The 19,436-nt window shown below is 41.6% G+C and overlaps 1 protein-coding gene across 1 annotated transcript in view; it reads left to right on the forward strand.

The window, feature by feature from the left end:
- Positions 1 to 2,948: 2,948 nt before the first annotated feature.
- The window catches only part of NCAPG (non-SMC condensin I complex subunit G), a 78,208-nt gene continuing 61,720 nt past the window's right edge, over positions 2,949 to 19,436 (forward strand). Inside the window, exon 1 of the mRNA XM_075858479.1 lies at positions 2,949 to 3,176. Coding sequence (XP_075714594.1) covers positions 3,066 to 3,176 — 111 coding nt within the window. The 5' untranslated portion in view covers positions 2,949 to 3,065. The remainder of the gene's footprint in view (positions 3,177 to 19,436) is intronic.

The raw sequence follows: 19,436 nt of genomic DNA on the forward strand, positions 1-19,436 counted from the left end.
ATTTTTATTTCATAAGTCAAAGACCATTTTCCCCCAGATTGCTGAAAACCTATGTCTCATAGGATTATATGAAAGCACTGGCCTAATTAACATTTTAGAAATTAGACATTTTCAGAACAGCGGTGCTATAAGCGAGCACTGTGCAAGTGCAATGACATATTGTGCTAATTGCCTAATTATGTAATAAACTTTAGACAAAGCTATCGTATTATACAAGTATTTAACATTTTCCATAAGCGATCCAAAGCAGTATGACATTCACACATATTGTGGTAAATCTAGTCACCCACAGGAGCATGAAGATACGCAAACATTTAGTGCCATTTATTTTTAGATATTTCAATATATAGCAACATATTAAAGTTAACATTTTATGTTATGTGCCCATTATACAGCCCAATGATGGAATAAAAAGTATGTAATTAACTGAATAAAACTAACTTTTCTTAGCTATGCTGATTTATTTTCCTGGTTCAGATATAGCTCCAACATATTCTGCAGCACAGCACACAAGTCACTCTCTCTAGCTAATACTCCACTCACCTCAGTCCCCGCTACTTCTTTGGAAAACCGTACAATTTTTACGCCAATATATGAGTTTAGACAAGACTGCATATATTGCCACATTCTCACCTACATGAATGTGATAGCGGTTTTGTGGCCACAGGAGTTGTGCCCACATGCCTAGCCGAGATACAGTGGCTGTGATTGACAGACACTCTCCTGCAGCAACAGCAGGCATTACAGATAAACTCTTTTAACCCTGATCGTGGTCCTATCAAGGGGAGGGGGCTTCCTTTAAAGGACAGGTGTCGCGAAAAAAAAATCTATTTGCTTTTAGTGTTTTATTAAAAAATGTTTTATTTATTTGTGTGTTTGTGTTTTACTTTTTTTTATTTTTGCACTTTTTCTTGTCTATGAGGGCTGCCATTTTTTTTTTCATCTCTGTATGTGTCGATTAACGACACATACAGACATGGAATACGGCACATACAGCCCCACAGAGAATGCGAACGGGACCCGTTCCATTCACTATGCTGTACGCCGTCTGTGTGGGAATGGCGCATGCGCCGCTCCCACACAGTCCAAATGGAAGGTCTTCGGCCGAGCGACGTCCGGCGCCATTTTCTTGTGGACCGGAAGCCGCGGCCGGACAGTAAGATTACTACTTCCGGTCGCGGCTTCCGGACTTGTGTTCTAATGCAAGCACTTGGAGCGGAGGGAGCAGACGGAGCGGACGGACCGGAGGGAGTGGCAGGAGCAGGTAAGTTATTTCTGTGTATGTACGTGTTTTACTGTGTGTGATTACTACTGTATGTAAACCTACTACACTGTGTATTAGCTCAAAAAATGGCGACACACAGTGTAGGAGGTTTGACCGTTCAATCCCCTCCTTTCTCCTGGCACTAGCCAGGATAAGGGAGGGGGGATTCTGTGAGCTCACTAGAGCGAGTGTGTATTCTCAAATTTTGCAGCATAAAGCAATGTGGTTGCTTTACCACATGCCAATGCTGCAATTTTGGGAATTGCTCCATCTAGTGACCAGCACTGGGAAATGTTATAAATTAGAATCTAATTTATAATATTTCCTGACTCGTGACAAAATTAAAAAAATTAGAACAATGTTTAAAGAGGCTCTGTCACCACATTATAAGTGTCCTATCTCCTACATAAGGAGATGGGCTCTGTAATGTAGGTGACAGCAGTGCTTTTGATTAAAAAAAACGATCTATTTTCACAACATTAGGAGCGATTTTGGTTTATGCTAATGAGTTGCTTAATGCTCAAGTAGGCGTATTTTTACTTTCCACCAAGTGGGCGTTGTACAGGGGAGTGTATGACGCTGACCAATCGGCATCATGCACTCCTCTCCATTCATTTAGACAGCAGAATCGCGTTCTTACTAGAACATGATCTGCAGCCACATACACAGCGATTCTGCTTGATTAATGTTAATCCAGTGTCCTGATAATGAATACACATGACCATCCAGCCTGGACGTCATGTGTACTCAGTATCCTGACACTTCTGAATCTTTTCTGTGAGATTTACAGCAACGGATACGAAATCTCGCGAGATCACGGAGGTAAACGAGATTTCGTTTCCGTTGCTGAAATCTCACAGAAAAGATTCAGAAGTGTCAGGATTCTGAATACACATGACGTCCAGGCTGGATGGTCATGTGTATTCATTATCAGGACACTGTCAAACGACGACGCGTAAATGACAGATCGTCTGCACAGTACGTCGGCAAACCCATTCAAATGAATGGGCAGATGTTTGCCGACGTATTGTAGCCCTATTTTCAGACGTAAAACGAGGCATAATACGCCTCGTTTACGTCTGAAAATAGGTCGTGTGAACCCAGCCGATCCTGCGTGTCAGAGAAACCCTGAAAGGTACAGGTTTCTGCACTAGATACATCTGCACTCTATACAGGATACAAAGCAGTTGTATCTCAAAAGGTGAAAATAATATTTAATAAAATGTCATTACAAAGTTGCACAAAACACACTGAAAAAATTATTTCTTTTTAGATAAATTAAAAAAATAAATAAATACAAAATAAATAAACAAACATTTTTTTTATCCCTATACATGTAAATATCATAAACGCTTAATGAGGTAAAAAAACAAACTAAAACTATAGCAGAATTGTTCTTGTTTGTGTTCTTCCATTTTAGGCACCGGCTTTGCCAAACATCTGAAAAAAATGTCATGCAAAAAAAGTGCTGCATATACAAGTCCCCCCCACTCCGGCTACAAAACATTTCCGGTTAGACACTGTTTACTGTACGCTATTTCCGCGCTGGACGGTAATTCCATTGTACGATCGTGCAGAAACAAGCTGCCCGCTGCGCATGCGTACCCTTTCTGCTTCGCGAACTCGCCAGCCGAGCCCGTTCCCCTACGTAGTGCGACGTGCCAGTCACGTGATTCGCGTTTAGCATTCGGCAATGCGCAGGCGCAGATTTTGAAAGCTGGCGGGTTCCTGTGTAGCGGAAGGACGTGTCACTGTGCGGTTGTAACGGGAGCGCTGCCGCTCTAATACACTTACAGCAAAAATGACGGTGGAAAAGAAAGGTCTCCAAATAAAAGAAGCTTTTGACCTGGCACAGAAGCCGCATCAGAATCTTGCCAAGCTGGTGTCTTCTCTCAGAGTCACCTATGACCAGGTGGGTGCGTGCAGCCCGGGTTTATGGTACTGTATATTGATGGGATATTGCAAAATGTGTTGTTATCTGTGGCGCTAGGGCTACATGGCGATATATGTCAACTTTTTTGGGGCGTGATTTGTGTGCCACTTGCGCTTTTATTTATTTTTGCCCTGATCTTATAAAGTTAGAATTCACTGTTTATTTCAGTTTCTTATGCATTTTCCCTAGAATAATTAATTTAGTCACTGATTCATTTCTTTAGGGATATGAAAGGTAAATAGGTAGCGATATTAACTGTATTTAATTCAAACACTCTCTGCCTGTCTGGTAAACAATGCAGAGTGTAAGGGTATGTTCACACGGCTTATTTTCGGACGTTTTATGCCTCGATTTACGTCCCGAAAATGCGCCTCGATAGTGTTGGCAAACATCTGCCCATTCATTAGAATGGGTCTTACGATGTTCTGTGCATACGGTCATTTTTTTTACGCCCTGCTGTCAAAAGGCGGGGTGTAAAAAAGACGCCCGCGTCAAAGAAGTGCCTGTCACTTCTTCAGACGTAAATGGAGCAGTTTTCCATGGACTCCATGGAAAACCAGCTCCATTTAACGTCCGTAAAGGACGCCGCAAAAAGCGCCTGCACATGCCATTACGGCTGAAATGCCGGAGCTGTTTTCTCCTGAAAACAGCCCCGTAATTTCAGCCGTTACGGACGCTGCCGTGTGAACATACCCTAATACTTTTTCCTTTTCTAGTGCTATCAGCATTTACATTGTCACTCTTAACCCTGTGAGTAGGTGTTGATCCGAGTTACTATAACAAGACGAGCCTATTTTTATTGTTAATTGATCCAGATACTAGTATCTATAGACTATAATGTTTTTGTATTTTTAACAATAGATGTATTGTAATGGTTTTTAATAATTTTTATGTTTACTTATATATATATATATAGTACTATTGTAGTCTGGACTTGGGCTCTCTGACCATCCGGGATGTGTTACCCCGTTGGTATAATAGTTTATCCTCGTCCGTGCAGTCAGGGTAAATATCCTGAATTGTATTGCCAGGCTACGAGGTTAAACTTCTATTTGATCACAGTGATCCTTGAGGATGCGGTGATATTTATTGAGCCGGCTGTGCTGTAGATCGATGTATATCAGCATAGGATTGCTGGTTCAGTTGCCAGCTGATAAGCCCTTATAAAGGCTAGTGACTCGTACCAGTCACTCTCAGAGCGTGCCCTACGCGTTTCATTGCTAACACAAGTAACTGACACAAATCATCAGGGGCCTTTGGATTATAATATTATTCATCATTTATTTAGTGTACTGTAATGGCAGGGGGTAGGGAGACGGACAAGTGAGCCCTAATCTACCCGCCACTCTGTCCCTGCCTACTTGCAACGACCCGCCCTAGGCGACGGGGTACAACTGGGCGGCGGTCCCTGCGCTCATTAAGTGCACGACAAACACGACAAACATACAAGGAACACAAGCAAGGAAAAGGGGCCGTTGCCCACGGCAACACCGTGAGCAACCAGAGTGGTGAACGAGCCGAGTCAAGCCAGGAGTGTGCGAGGTACAAAACGAAAAGCAGAAGAGTAGTCGGTAAGCCAGGGTCTGTATGGAGCAGGATCAAAAATAGCAGGAGCTGTAGCTGGGCCAGGAAACCACAAGGAGGGAAACACAAGCAATAACAAGCACCGAGGGACAGGAAGTGCAGGCTTAAATAGACCGAGGGCGGGAGCTAGCTGAGTCTGGCCAGGTTACGATAGGCTCTCCCACTCCTAAGCCTGCCAGCCTGAATGGTGGAAGCAGGAGTCAGTCTCAGGGATGTATTCTCAGGTGCTGACTGATTAGTTCTGGGAGTTAACCCCGCTGTGCCTGGCAGATCCTTTACATGTACAATGCATGAAAGGACATCCTGTCATGTCCAGGGTCGGTCCAGTTTGCTAGCCGCAGTTGGCTATAAAGTGTCCACCCCTCCTTGTGAAGTACAGCCTATCGTGGGGCACAGAGTGTTCAGCCACTCCTACCCCCTCTGTAGTGGGCTCGTCCGTTTTTGCCAATCGAGGCAGTCGTGAGACAGGCTACCCCAGAATGAAAATGTGGGGATGATTGGCCAGGCGGATAGCGCTGTTACCAGCGCTAGGGTCCCTCCCATTTCCTCTACGTGAGGGCCATGGGAGGGGCCTTCGGGGACTGCTCTGCATTACTGTATAGGACACGTCGTGCTATCACTGGAGGTATGTTATGTACGTACTGGACGGGGTGCAATTAAAAGTGAAATTAATCACATTGGTTTTGTGTGAGCAGGTTTGTATTGAATTTAGAGACAAGGCCAATGCATTTGGAATAGAATTCTCGACATATGTTGAGGCAGATGAGCAAAACGGAATAGAAGATTAAAGAGTTAAATTAGCCTGCGGACTAATCGAGAGGGAGGACTATTTGGTTAATAGGCCATATGTAATAATGAAGAAAGCAGATAAGATGCAGTGCGTACGAGTCCCTAGCTTTTATATATAGATCTGTAACCATACTACATAATGATTGTGTATATATATATGTATCCGATCTATGGGGACAATAAGGGGATTAGGAGCATACGTTTCTGGATGTCTGTTTTCAATGTTCACAATCCTCATTTGTCAATTTCATGACTAGCTAGATGTTATATAGGTCTAGATTATATCATTGGTAGGTGTATACTGACATATTTATATAAAGCTGGTAAAAGACATATAGTCATTAATCCCTTGAGGGCTCAAAGAGTGTAACCTATAAATCCATCTACACTCTTTCTGAAGTAGAAATTTATCCAAACTACCTCCTCGGTTAGATGGTCTAATGACCTCTACTATCTGAAATGAGATCTCCATCTCCCTATTGTTATGTATCTCTCTCATATGTCTCGCTAAACAGGTGTCGTCTTTACGTAGAAAATTTCCTATGTGATCCAGGCCTCTTCTTTGGAATTCCCGAATGGTTTTTCCCACATAGTTTAGAGGGCAAGTGCATGTGGCCATGTAGACCACCCCTTTGGTCTTGCAATTACCGAATTCCCTGTTGGTGAAGACTTGTCCGGTAGATGCACTTCGGAAACTGTTGCTTTTCACAATGTACTGACAGTACCACATTGGAAGTTCCCTAACAGGGGGTCGGGTAACCAATCCATTCGTGAGGAGACCTCCGAGAAGTGACTATGCACCAAGCGATCTTAGAGGTTTCTACCTCGTCTAAAAGTAATTAGTGGATAAGGTGCCACGGACTGATTGAGGTCACTATCCGCTGTTAAAATACCCCAGAATTTATTAAAGATTCTTCTAATATCTCGATGTCTATCGTCATAAGTACCCATCACCCTAACTTTGTTTTTGTTATTTTCTTCCCCAGTGGTGGCCTGCGGGATTAATAAATGTGTTCTGTTGTAAGACAACGCATGTTGATATGCTTGCCTAAGAGTTTTGTCCGGGTATCCCCTCATTTGGAATCTCTGCCGGAGATGTCTTGATTTCCCCATAAAATCTCCTAGCTCCGAGCAATTTCTCCTCAACCTGAGGTACTGTCCCTTAGGAATTCCTTTTTTCAAGGGGGTAGGGTGATGGCTATCCCATGCTAGAAGACTATTGGTTGCAGTGGTCTTACGATAGTGTGGTGGTAATGTTGCCTGTTTCAGTTTTATTGATGGTGATGTCTAGAAAGTTAATAGATGTTTCTTGTATCTCTGATGTAAAAAAACAATCCTAGTCCATTTATGTTTAAGATGTCAACAAATCGGTTACATTTCTCAGCTGTATCATTCCAGATAATGAAAATATCATCAATGTACCTCGCCCACAATAAAATGGGCGAGGTATGTGATGCAAGGTTATCTGAGAACACTACTTGGTCCTCCCACCAACCTAAATAAAGGTTGGCGTAACTGGGGGCACAGGGACTGCCCATCGCAGTTCCTTTCAATTGATGAAACAGTTTACCCCCAAACAGAAAGATGTTTTTGGTCAAGATGAAGTCAAGCATATTGAGGATAAGCTCGTTATGGTCCTTGTATTGGGTACCCCGAGTTTTGAGGAAGCATCGTACTGCCTCACATCCCTGCTCATGGGGGATGGAGCTGTACAGAGCCTCAACATCTAAGCTTGATAGCATTGCTCCTGAGGGGATTTCCAAACCCTCTATTCTTTTGAGAATGTCTGTTGTATCTCTTATGTAGGAGGGTAAGGCATGGACAAAGTCCCGTAGGACCCTGTCTACATAAATGCTTGTATTTTGTAGGAGGCTGCTAATGGCAGATACAATTGGTCAACTTTTAAGGGGGTTCGTACGGAAGGCTTGGCCAGACAACATCCGGGCCCTAGCTATAGCAATCCAAAAAAGGGTTCGGGATTTGGACCGTCCCAGAGAGGGAGAGGTAGACGCTCTAGGAGGATTTTCCATGGTAGTAAGGAAACAAATTATGCTCTATGAACAAGATCGACGCAACAGGAAAGGGACTTATAAGTGCACCAGACGGTAACCCACTGCACATGGAACTAGAGAGGCATGAAAATAATACAGACAATGCAAATTATCAACATTTCTCAAAAAACTTTAACATCACACGACATCACTTTACTTAAAAAGGGGCTTTCTTATGTTCCAACAACGCGGTTTCATACTTTCGAGTGGATAAAAGATCTCAACCTTTTTGCCCGCAAATTGAAGTGGGTTAAATTCTACAAATACCATGACCTACAAAAATGTAGGGAATTGGATATTGAAGTAACTGATTATCCTGAGTTCTTAAATCTCATGGGTCTAATTGAGGAAAATGAAAGATTGGAAGGACAGGGACCCTTCACAAACCTCAAAAAGAAAAGCATCAAAGCGGCACCCATGAGTGAAACAAACAACGATATATTTGTGAATCTTGTAACCAGGGAAACAGAACAACTGGGCACCAACAGGGAATTACATCAACCGTTTTGTAATTTGACAACAGTGGAGATCACTACATTGCGAAACCTAGAGGGGGACAAATCGGTTAACATCAAACCCGCAGATAAAGGGGGCAACCTAGTGGTTATGGAGGACAGGTATACAAAACGATGTGTCAACGCATATTACAACTACTGTAAACTGTAGTTTGCTTAACATCAATTGTGGGGAAAATGTTTGAGGGGCTATTGAGGGACTATATACAGAATTATGTGACAATAAATAGTATTATAAGTGACAGCCAGCACGGTTTTACAAAGGACAGAAGCTGTCAAACCAGCATGATTTGTTTTTATGAAGAGGTAAGCAGAAGCCTAGACAGAGGGGCCGCTGTGGATATAGTGTTTTTGGACTTTGCAAAGGCATTTGACACTGTCCCTCATAGACATCTAATGGGTAAATTAAGGACTATAGGTTTAGAAAGTATAGTTTGTAATTGGATTGAGAATTGGCTCAAGGACTGTATCCAGAGAGTTGTGGTCAATGATTCCTACTCTGAATGGTCCCCGGTAATAAGTGGTGTACACCAGGGTTCAGTGCTGGGACCACTATTATTCAACTTATTTATTAACCCCTTCCCGCTCCTTTACGTCATGGCAGCTGTATCGTTCGCGCTCCATGACGTAATAGTACGTCACGGGAGTAACGGCCGTTTCGGCCGTCCTCCCGACACATACAGGAGCTGTGACGCTGCTGTCTTGTTCAGCAGCTGTCACAGCTCCTACAGCGGGGACCGATCGCTGTGTCCCCGCTGATTAACCCCTTAAAAGCCGCGTTCTATAGAGATCGCGGCTTTTTAGGGGTTAAGCTGCCATCGCCGGCCTGCTACGCGATAGCGGCCGGCGATGGTGACTATGGCAACCGGACACCAAACAATGGCGTCCGGCTATGCCATAGACGGAAGCCTAGTGGGTCCTGACAACGTCAGGACCCACTATGCTTGCTGTCAGTGAGTAGCTGACAGTTCTAATACACTGCACTACGCATGTAGTGCAGTGTATTAGAATAGCGATCAGAGCCTCCTGTCCTCAGGTCCCCTAGTGGGACAAAGTAATACAGTAAAAAAAAAAGTTTAAAAAAGATGTGTGAAAATAAAAGATTTAAAAGTAAAAATCCCCCCTTTTCCCTTATCAGTCCTTTATTATTAATAAAAATATATAAACAAACAAATAAACTATACATAATTGGTATCGCCGCGTCCGTAACGGCCTGAACTACAAAATTATTTTGTTATTTATCCCACACGGTGAACGCCGTAAAAGAAAATAATAATAAACCGTACCACAATAACAATTGTTTGGTCCCTTCACCTCCCAAAAAATTTAATAAAAAGAGATCAAAAAGTCGCACGTACCTAAAAATGGTCCTGATCGAAACTACAGTTCGTTACGCAAAAAATAAGTCCTCGCACGGCTTTATTGATGGAAGAATAAAAAAGTTCTGGCTCTTAGAATAAGGAAACACAAAAAGTGAATGATTGTTTACAAAACGTATTTTATTGTGCAAACGCCATAAGACATAAAAAAAACTATAAACATAGGGTATCACCGTAATCGTATCGCCCCGCAGAATAAAGTGAATATGTCATTTATAGCGCACGGTGAACGCTGTAAAAAAAAAAGAAAAAAAAACAATAGTAGAATTGCTGTTTTTTAGTCACCACGCCACCTAAAAATAGAATAAAAACTGATCAAAAAGCCGCATGCACCCCAAGAAAACTACAATGGATTCCTCAAGGGGTCTAGTTTCCAAATTGGGGTCACTTTTGGGGTGTTCCCAATGTTTTGGCACCACAAGACCTCTTCAAACCGGACATGGTGCCTAATAAAAAATGAGGCCTCAAAATCCACTAGGTGCTCCTTTGCTTCGGAGGCCGGTGCTTCAGTCCATTACCGCACTAGGGCCACATGTGGGATATTTCTAAAAACTGCAGAATCTGGGCAATAAGTATTAATTTGCGTTTCACTGATAAATCCTTTTGTGTTATAAAAAAAATGGTATAAAGAGGATTTACTGACAAAAAAAAAAATGTAAATTTCACCTCTACTTTGCTCTAAATTTTTGTGAAACACCTAAAGGGTTCATAAACTTTCTAAATGCTGTTGTGAATACTTTGAGGGGTCTAGTTTCTAAAATGGGGTATTTCATAGGGGTTTCTAATATATGGGCCCCTCAAAGCAACTTCAGAACTGAACTGGAACCTAAAAAAATAAATAAATGAGGCAATACTTCGCTTCTTACATTATACTGATAATGAGCCGTGCCCACCCCGAGATGACCCCAGTTTTGACCGTTTGTATAAACGGAGACCCCTATTAGACCGTTCCAGTGCCCGGTTTTCCCCAGCATACACCCCGAGAAGTGTATTTCTATTGATGAGTCCCTGGTACATTTTAAAGGGAGGGTTCAATTCCACGAGTACCTGCCGGGTAAGAGGGCAAGGTATGGCGTGAAGATGTATAAGCTGCGAGTGCATCAGGGTATACCTACAGGTTTAGGCTATATGAAGGAAAGGCCACCCCCAAACCAGACTGCATCCTGGACTACAATAGGTACATGGGAGGGATGGACTTGTAAGATCAAGTCCTGAAGCCCTACAGCGCTATGCGGTGTGGTAGAAGAAGCTGGCCGTGCACATCATACAGATGGCTTTGTACAATGCGTACGTGCTACGTCGATGTGCAGGCCAGACGGGAACTTTCCTGGAATTTCAAGAGGTGATTATCAAGAACCTAATCTTTAGGGACCAAGAAGGGGGGGCACCCAGTACTTCTGGAAGCGGGGCCACACGCATCGTACCAGGGCGGCAACACTTTCCAGGGGAAGTTCCCCAAACTGGCAAGAAGGGAAAAAGTCAAGAGGTGCAAAGTCTGCTATAAGAGGGCGATAAGGGATGACACAATATATCAATGTGACGCGTGTCCCGAATAACCAGAGCTCTGTATGAAAGAGTGTTTTAAAATTTATCATACATCCCTTGGTTTATAATTTACCCCAATTTAACTTACCCTGATGCACTCCGCACAGCTTATCCCCCCTCGTCTTTCCCCTCTGAGCCCTGCTGTGTGCCCAGGCAGCTGATAACAGCCACATTTAGGGTATTGCCATACCCGGGAGAACCCACATTACAGTTTATGGGGTGTAGGTCTCTGGTCAAAATGCTCACTACACCTCCTAGATGAATGCCTTAAGGGTGTCGTTTTTAAAACGGGGTCACTTCTTGCGGGTTTCAACTGTACTGGTACCTCAGGTGCTTCTGCATACATGACTTCGCACTAGAAAATCCCCAGTAGGCCAAATGGGGGTCCTTTCCTTCTGAGCCCTCCCATGGGCCCAAACGGCAGTTTATCACAACAAATGGGGTATTGCGGCCCTCAGAACAAATTGCGCAACAGAATGGGGTATTTTGTTTCTTGTGAAAATAAGAAATTTTCAGCCAAAACTACATATTATTTGAAAAAAATAATTTTGTTTTCATTCCCAGCCCAATTCATATTAGTTCTGTGAAGAAACTATGGGGTCTAAATGGTCACATTACCCATAAATGAATTCCTTGAGGGGTGTAGTATCCAAAATGGGGTCACTTCTGGTGGGTTTCCATTGCTTTGATACCTCTGGGGCTCTGCAAATGCGACATGGCAGCCGAAAACCAATCCAGCAAAATCTGGACTCCAAAGAACACACAGCGCTCCTTCCCTTCTGAGGCCTCCCATGGGCCCAAACGGCAGTTTATTGCCACAAATGGGGTATTGCTGCACTCAGGAGAAATTGGGCAACAAAATTGAGCATTTTGTTCCCTGTGAAAATAAGAAATTTTGATAAATTACATCTTATTGGAAAAAATGTCATTTTTTTTAATGTCACAGCCCAATTGAAATAGGTGCTGTGAAAAAACTGTGTGCTCAAAATGCTAACAACAACCATAAATGAATTCCTTGAGGGGTGTAGTTTCCAAAATGGGGTCACTTTTGGTGGGTTTCCATTGCTTTGATACCCCTGAGGCTCTGCAAATGCGACATGGCACCCGAAAACCAATCCAGCAAAATCTGGACTCCAACAAACATATAGCGCTCCTTTCCTTCTGAGCCCTCCCATGGGCCCAAACGGCAGTTTATCACCACAAATGGGGTATTGCCACACTAAGGACAAATTGGGCAACCAAATGGGGTATTTTGTTCCCTGTGAAAATAAGAAATTTTGATCACAAATGACATTTTATTGGAAAAAATGAAATTTTTTTTCATTTCACAGCCCAATTCAAATACGTGCTGTGAAAAAACTGTGCGGTCAAAATGGTAACAACAACCATAAATTAATTCCTTGAGGGGTGTAGTTTCCAAAATGGGGTCACTATTGGGGGATTCCTACTGTTTTGGCACCTCAACACCTCTTCAAACCTGGCATGCTGCCTAAAATATATTCTAATAAAAAAGAGGACTCAAAATGCACTAGGTGCTTCTTTGCTTCTTGGGCTTGTGTTTTAGTCCACGAGCGCAGTAGGGCCACATGTGGGACATTTCTAAAAACTTCAGAATCTGGACAATACATATTTAGTAGGTTTTCTCTGGTAAAACCTTCCGTGTTACAGAAAAAAAAATGAATAAAATTGAAATTCCGCAAGAAAAATGAAATTTGCAAAGTTCACCTCCACTTTGCTTTAATTCCTGTGAAATGCCTGAAGGGTTAAAAAACTTTCTAAATGCTGTTTTGAATACTTTGAGGGGTCTAGTTTTTAAAATGGGGTGTTTTATCAGGGTTTCTAATACATAGGCCCCTCAAAGCCACTTCAGAACTGAACAGGTACCTTAAATAAAAGGCATTTGACATTTTCTTAAAAATATGAGAAATTGCTGTTTATGTTCTAAGCCTTGTAACGTCCAAGAAAAATAAAAGAATGTTCAAAAAACGATGCCAATCTAAAGTAGACATATGGGAAATGTGAACTAGTGACTATGGTGGGTGGTATAACCGTCTGTTTTACAAGCAGATGCATTTAAATTCTGAAAAATGCAATTTTTTCAAAATTTTCTCTAAATTTTGCAATTTTTCACCAATAAACACTGAATATATCAACCAAATTTTACCACGAACATGAAGCCCAATGTGTCACGAGAAAACAATCTCAGAATCGCTTGGGTAGGTTTAAGCATTCCCACGTTATTACCACATAAAGTGAAATATGTCATGTTTGAAAAATGGGCTCTGAGCCTTAAGGCCAAAACTAGGCTGCGTCCTTAAGGGGTTAATGATATAGAGGATGGGATTAATAGCACTATTTCTATTTTTGCAGATGACACCAAGCTATGCAATATAGTTCAGACTATGGAAGATGTTTGTGAATTTCAGGCAGATTTAAACAAACTAAGTATTTGGGCGTCCACTTGGCAAATGAAATTTAATGTAGATAAATGTAAAGTTATGCATCTGGGTACGAACAACCTGCATGCATCATATGTCCTAGGGGGAGCTACACTGGGGGGAGTCACTTGTTGAGAAGGATCTGGGTGTACTTGTAAATCATAAACTAAATAACAGCATGCAATGTCAATCATCTGCTTCAAAGGCCAGCAAAATATTGTCGTGTATCAAAAGAGGCTGGACTCGCGGGACAGGGATGTAATATTGCCACTTTACAAAGCATTAGTGAGGCCTCATCTAGAATATGCAGTTCTGGGCTCCAGTTCATAGAAAGGATTCCCTGGAGTAGGAAAAAATACCAAGAAGAGCAACGAAGCTAATAAGGGGCATGGAGAATCTAAGTTATGAGGAAAGATTTAAAAGAACTAAACCTATTTAGCCTTGAGAAAAGATGACTAAGGGGGGACATGATTAACTTATATAAATATATTAATGGCGCATACAAAAAATATGGTGAAATCCTGTTCCATGTAAAACCCCCTCAAAAACAAGGGGGCACTCCCTCCGTCTGGAGAAAAAAAGGTTCAACCTGCAGAGGCGACAAGCCTTCTTTACTGTGAGAACTGTGAATTTATGGAATAGCCTACCGCAGGAGCCGTCACAGCAGGGACAGTAGATGGCTTTAAAAAAGGCTTAGATAATTTCCTAGAACAAAAAAATATTAACTCCTATGTGTAGAAATTTTTTACTTTCCCTTCCCACTTCCCCTTTCACATCCCTTGGTTGAACTTGATGGACATGTCTTTTTTCAACCGTACAAACTATGTAACTGGCCAACAATCCAATTGATAATCATGCCGAGGAACTGCTCCACATGCTATAGAAGGCCATCCGAGATAAATTGATTAGTAAACAGGAATTTGACTTTGTGTCCTAACAATCCGCAAATCCTGACTGTCTACAGTGTACCAAAGATACACAAATGTACGAACCCCCTTAACCTCTTCCCTCTTTGGCCACTTTCACCTTTCTGACAGCCTAATCTTTCAAATCTGACATGTTTCACTTTATGTGGTAATAACTCCGGAATGCTTTTACCTATCCAAGCGATTCTGAGATCGTTTTCTCGTGACACATTGGACTTTATGTTACTGGCAAAATTTGCCCGATACATTCAGTATTTAATTGTGAAAAACTCCAAAATTTAGCAAAAAAATTGTAAAAATTAGCATTTTTCTCAATTTAAATGTATCTGCTTGTAAGACAGGCAGTTATACCACACAAAAATGTTGCTAACTAACATCCCCCATATGTCTACTTTAGATTGGCATAGTTTTTCTAGGACGTTACAAGGCTTAGAACTTTAGCAGCAATTTCTCACATTTTCAAGAACGTTTCAAAATGCTATTTTTACAGGTGCCAGTTCAGTTGTGAAGTGGCTTTGAGGTCCTTAGATATTAGAAACCCCTCAAAGTATTCAAAACAGCATTTAGAAAGTTTCTTAACCCTTTAGACATTGTGCAGGAATTAAGGCAAAGTAGAGGTGAAATTTACAAAGTTCATTATTTTTTTCCAGAAATTCATTTTGAATCAATTTTTTTTGTACCACAGAAGGTTTTACCCAAGAAATGCAACTCAATATTTATTGCCCAGGTTCTGCAGTTTTAGGAAATATCCCACATGTGGCTCTAGTGTGCTACTGGAATGAAGCACCAGCCTCAGAAGCAAAGGAGCACCTAGTGTATTTTGGGCATCCTTTTTATTAGAATATATTTTAGGCACCATGTCAGCTTTGAACAGGTCTTGTGGAACTAAAATAGTGGAAACCCCCCAAAAGTGACCCCATTTTGGAAACAACACCCCTCGAGGAATTTATTTAGGGGTGTAGCAAGAATTTTGACCTGCCAGTTTTTTTGCAAACATTTTTGGAACTAGGCCATGAAAATGAAAATCTACATTTTTTCAAATAAAATGTAGGTTTAGCTAATTTTTTTTCATTTCCAAAAGAACTAAAGTAGAAAAAGCACCACAACATTTGTAGAGCAATTTCTCCCGAGTAAAACAATGCCCCACATGTGGTAATAAACGGTTGCTTGGACATACGGCAGGGCTTAGAATGGAAAGAGCGCCATTTGGCTCTTGGAGCTCAAATTTAGCAGGAATGATTTGCGGAGACCATGTCGCATTTGAAAAGCCCCCGAGGGGACAAAACAGTGGAAACCCCCAACAAGTGACCCCATTTTGGAAACTACACCCCATGAGGAAATTATCTAGGGGTACAGTGAGCAGTTTGACCCCACAGGTGTTTTACAGAACTTATTGGAAATAGGCCGTAAAAATTAAAATCTACATTTTTTAAAAAAAAATGTAGGTTTGGGTATTTTTTTTTTCATTTCCACAAGGACTGAAGGAGAAAAAGCACCGTAACATTTGTAAAGCATCTTCTCCCGAGTAAAACAAAACCCCACGTGGTCACAAACATCTGTTTGGACACACGGTAGGGCTCAGAATGGAACTAGCACCATTTGGATTTTGGAATGGTTTCTGGGCGCCATGTCACATTTACTGAGCCCCTGTAGTACTAGTACAGTGGAAACACCCCAAAAGTGACTCCATTTGGGAAACTGCACCCCCTGAGGAATCATCTAGGGGTATAGTGAAAATTTTGATCCCAAAATGTTTTTTTGCTGAATTAATTAGAATTAAGCCATGAAAATGAAAAATTTTTTTTTTTTTCCAACAAGATGTAGTTTTAGATCAAGATTTTACATTTTTACAAGGAATAGAGAAGAAAAAGCACCCCAACATTTGTAAAGTAATTTCTCCCGAGTACGGTAACACTCCATATGTGGTTATAATCAGCTGTTTACGTATATGGGAGCATTCAGAAGAAAAGGAGCGGTATTTATCTTCTGGAGCGTAGATTTTTCCGGGATGGTTTGAGGACAGCATGTTGTATTTGCAAAACCACTGATGTACCAAACAAGTGACCCCGTTTTAGAAACTTCACCCCTAAAGGCATTTATCAAGGGGTGTAGTGAGAATTTAGACTCCACAGGTGTTTTTCAGAAATGAATACGCCGTGGCTGGTACAAAGTGAAAATTGCAATTTTTCCACTGATCTGCCTATTCACCGCACAATATGTTGTGCCCCTGGAGAATCTTACCCCATAAATTGTTAAGCGGGTTCTCCCGGGTATGGTAATGCCATACTTGTGGACATAAATTACTGTTTGGGCACACTGTAGGGCTAAGAAGGGAAAGACCACCATTATGAGCATGGATTTTGCTTGGTAATAGTTCTGTTTGGGGTTTTGCAGGTATTTCAGTTTATAATGTGGGGGCGTATGTAATCTGTGCGGAGAACATCAGGGCATAATAAGAGGGTATAATAATGGGGTAAATAATACAATTCTCCATAGATGTGTGTTACGCTGTGAAGCGATCCGTTATGCACAGGCCGGTGTCACACTGATAAACTGTTTTCTTTCTTATTCCCCTTTTGTAATGCTCTGCACCTTTTGGGGATTTTTTCTCCTTCGTAGTTTGGGAAATATTGCTGGGAAAGTTTTTCGCTGGTATAATACGGGCGCCCTCGCTTCCAGCGGATGTGCTATGTCCCTTCCCTTTCCTAGTTCCTAAATACTAGAGCCCTGAAACTGAAGAAATGTTCCCCTCCGGCCTGCGCATTGAGATGTTTTTTTCGTCACCGCATTACTAGTGCCATAACTTTTTTGTTTTTCAGTTGATTGAGCGGTGTGCGGGCTTGTTTTTTTGCGAGACGGGCTGTAGATTTTATTGGTACCATTTTGGAACACATACGACTTTTTGATCACTTTTTATTTCATTTTTTGGTAAAGGAAATTACCAAAAACAAGCAATTCTGGAATAGTTTTTTATTGGGTTTTTTTTTCGGCATCCACAGTGCGCCCTAAATTACATGTTAGCTTTATTCTGCGGGTCGATACGATTACAGCGATACCAAATTTATATAGTTTTTTGTATTGCAGCTTTTGCACAATAAAATCACCTTTTTTTATAAAATCATTTGTTTTCTGTGTCGACATATTCTAAGACCCATAACTTTTATTTTTGCGTGCACAAAGCCGTGACAGGGATTATTTTTTGCTGGACGGATTGCCGTTTTTATTAGTACTATAAGTAAATGTGACTTTTTGATAATTTTTTGGAAGGAGATGTGACCTAAAAACAAAGATTCTGGCGTTGTTTTTCATGTTTTTTTTTGTTTTTTTTACGGTGTTCACCGTGCGGGATAAATTACATAATTGTTTTGTAGTTTGGGTTGTTACGTACGCGCCGATACCAATTATTATGTGTAGTTTTTTTTATGTATTACGGCTTTTGCACAATAAAATCACTATTTTTATAAAATCATTTGTTTTCTGTGTCGCCATATTCTAAGACCCATAACTTTTTTTATTTTTGCGTGCACAAAGCGGTGTCAGGGATTGTTTTTTGCGGGACGGATTGTCGTTTTTATTAGTACTATTTTGGAGTAAATGTGACTTTTTGATCACTTTTTCTAGCATTTTTTTGGAAGGAGATGTGACCTAAAAACAAAGATTCTTGCGTTGTTTTTCATGTTTTTTTTTATTTTTTTTACGGTGTTCACCGTGCGGGATAAATTACATAATAGTTTTGTAGTTTGGGTCGTTACGGACGCGGCGATACCAATTATCTATAGTTTATTTTTATTTTTACTGTTTATCCCATAATAAAAGACTTACTATGGGAAAAAGTCAGTTTAGCTTTATTTTTATTTGAAATGTGTGTGTTTTTATTGTTTTACCACATTTTTATTAACTTTTTTTTTTACTTGTCCCACTAGGGGACATGAGGGCCTGATGCCCTGATCGCTACTCTAACACACTGCACTACATACGTAGTGCAGTGTATTAGCGCTGTCAGTTATTCACTGACAGCAAGCCTATGAGGACGCGTCCGATTGCCACAGTAACCCAGCGATTGCGTCACTGGGTTGCCGGTCGGGTTAAAACCGATCAGATTCTGTGCTCTATTGAGCGCAGCATCTGAGGGGTTAATCTGCCGGATCGGAGAATAGCTCCGGTCCTGGCAGTTACAGGAGGGTGCCAGCTGTATAATACAACTGTCACCCAACGTTGATGGTGCCGGCTCTGCTCCTGAGCCTGCACCATCACTGCGCCGTACCTATACGGCGCTTTGCGGGAACACCTTCCTGGCAGCGTCGTATATATATGGCGGATGTCGGGAAGGGGTTAAAGGTCGACCAATTGTATCTGGCATTAGCAGCCTCCTACAAAATACAAGAATTTATGTAGACCGGGTCCTGCGGGACTTTGTCCATGCCTTACCCTCCTACATAAGAGATACAACAGACATTCTCAAAAGAATAGAGGGTTTGGAAATCCCCCTCAGGAGCAATGCTATCAAGCTTAGATGTTGAGGCTCTGTACAGCTCCATCCCCCATGAGCAGGGATGTGAGGCAGTACGATGCTTCCTCAAAACTCGGGGTACCCAATACAAGGACCATAACGAGCTTATCCTCAATATGCTTGACTTCATCTTGACCAAAAACATCTTTCTGTTTGGGGGTAAACTGTTTCATCAATTGAAAGGAACTGCGATGGGCAGTCCCTGTGCCCCCAGTTACGCCAACCTTTATTTAGGTTGGTGGGAGGACCAAGTAGTGTTCTCAGATAACCTTGCATCACATACCTCGCCCATTTTATTGTGGGCGAGGTACATTGATGATATTTTCATTATCTGGAATGATGCAGCTGAGAACTTTAACCGATTTGTTGACATCTTAAACATAAATGGACTAGGATTGTTTTTTTACATCAGAGATACAAGAAACATCTATTAACTTTCTAGACATCACCATCAATAAAACTGAAACAGGCAACATTACCACCACACTATCGTAAGACCACT

This window comes from Rhinoderma darwinii, chromosome 1, assembly GCF_050947455.1.
Source record: "Rhinoderma darwinii isolate aRhiDar2 chromosome 1, aRhiDar2.hap1, whole genome shotgun sequence".
Classification (NCBI taxonomy): domain Eukaryota; kingdom Metazoa; phylum Chordata; class Amphibia; order Anura; family Rhinodermatidae; genus Rhinoderma; species Rhinoderma darwinii.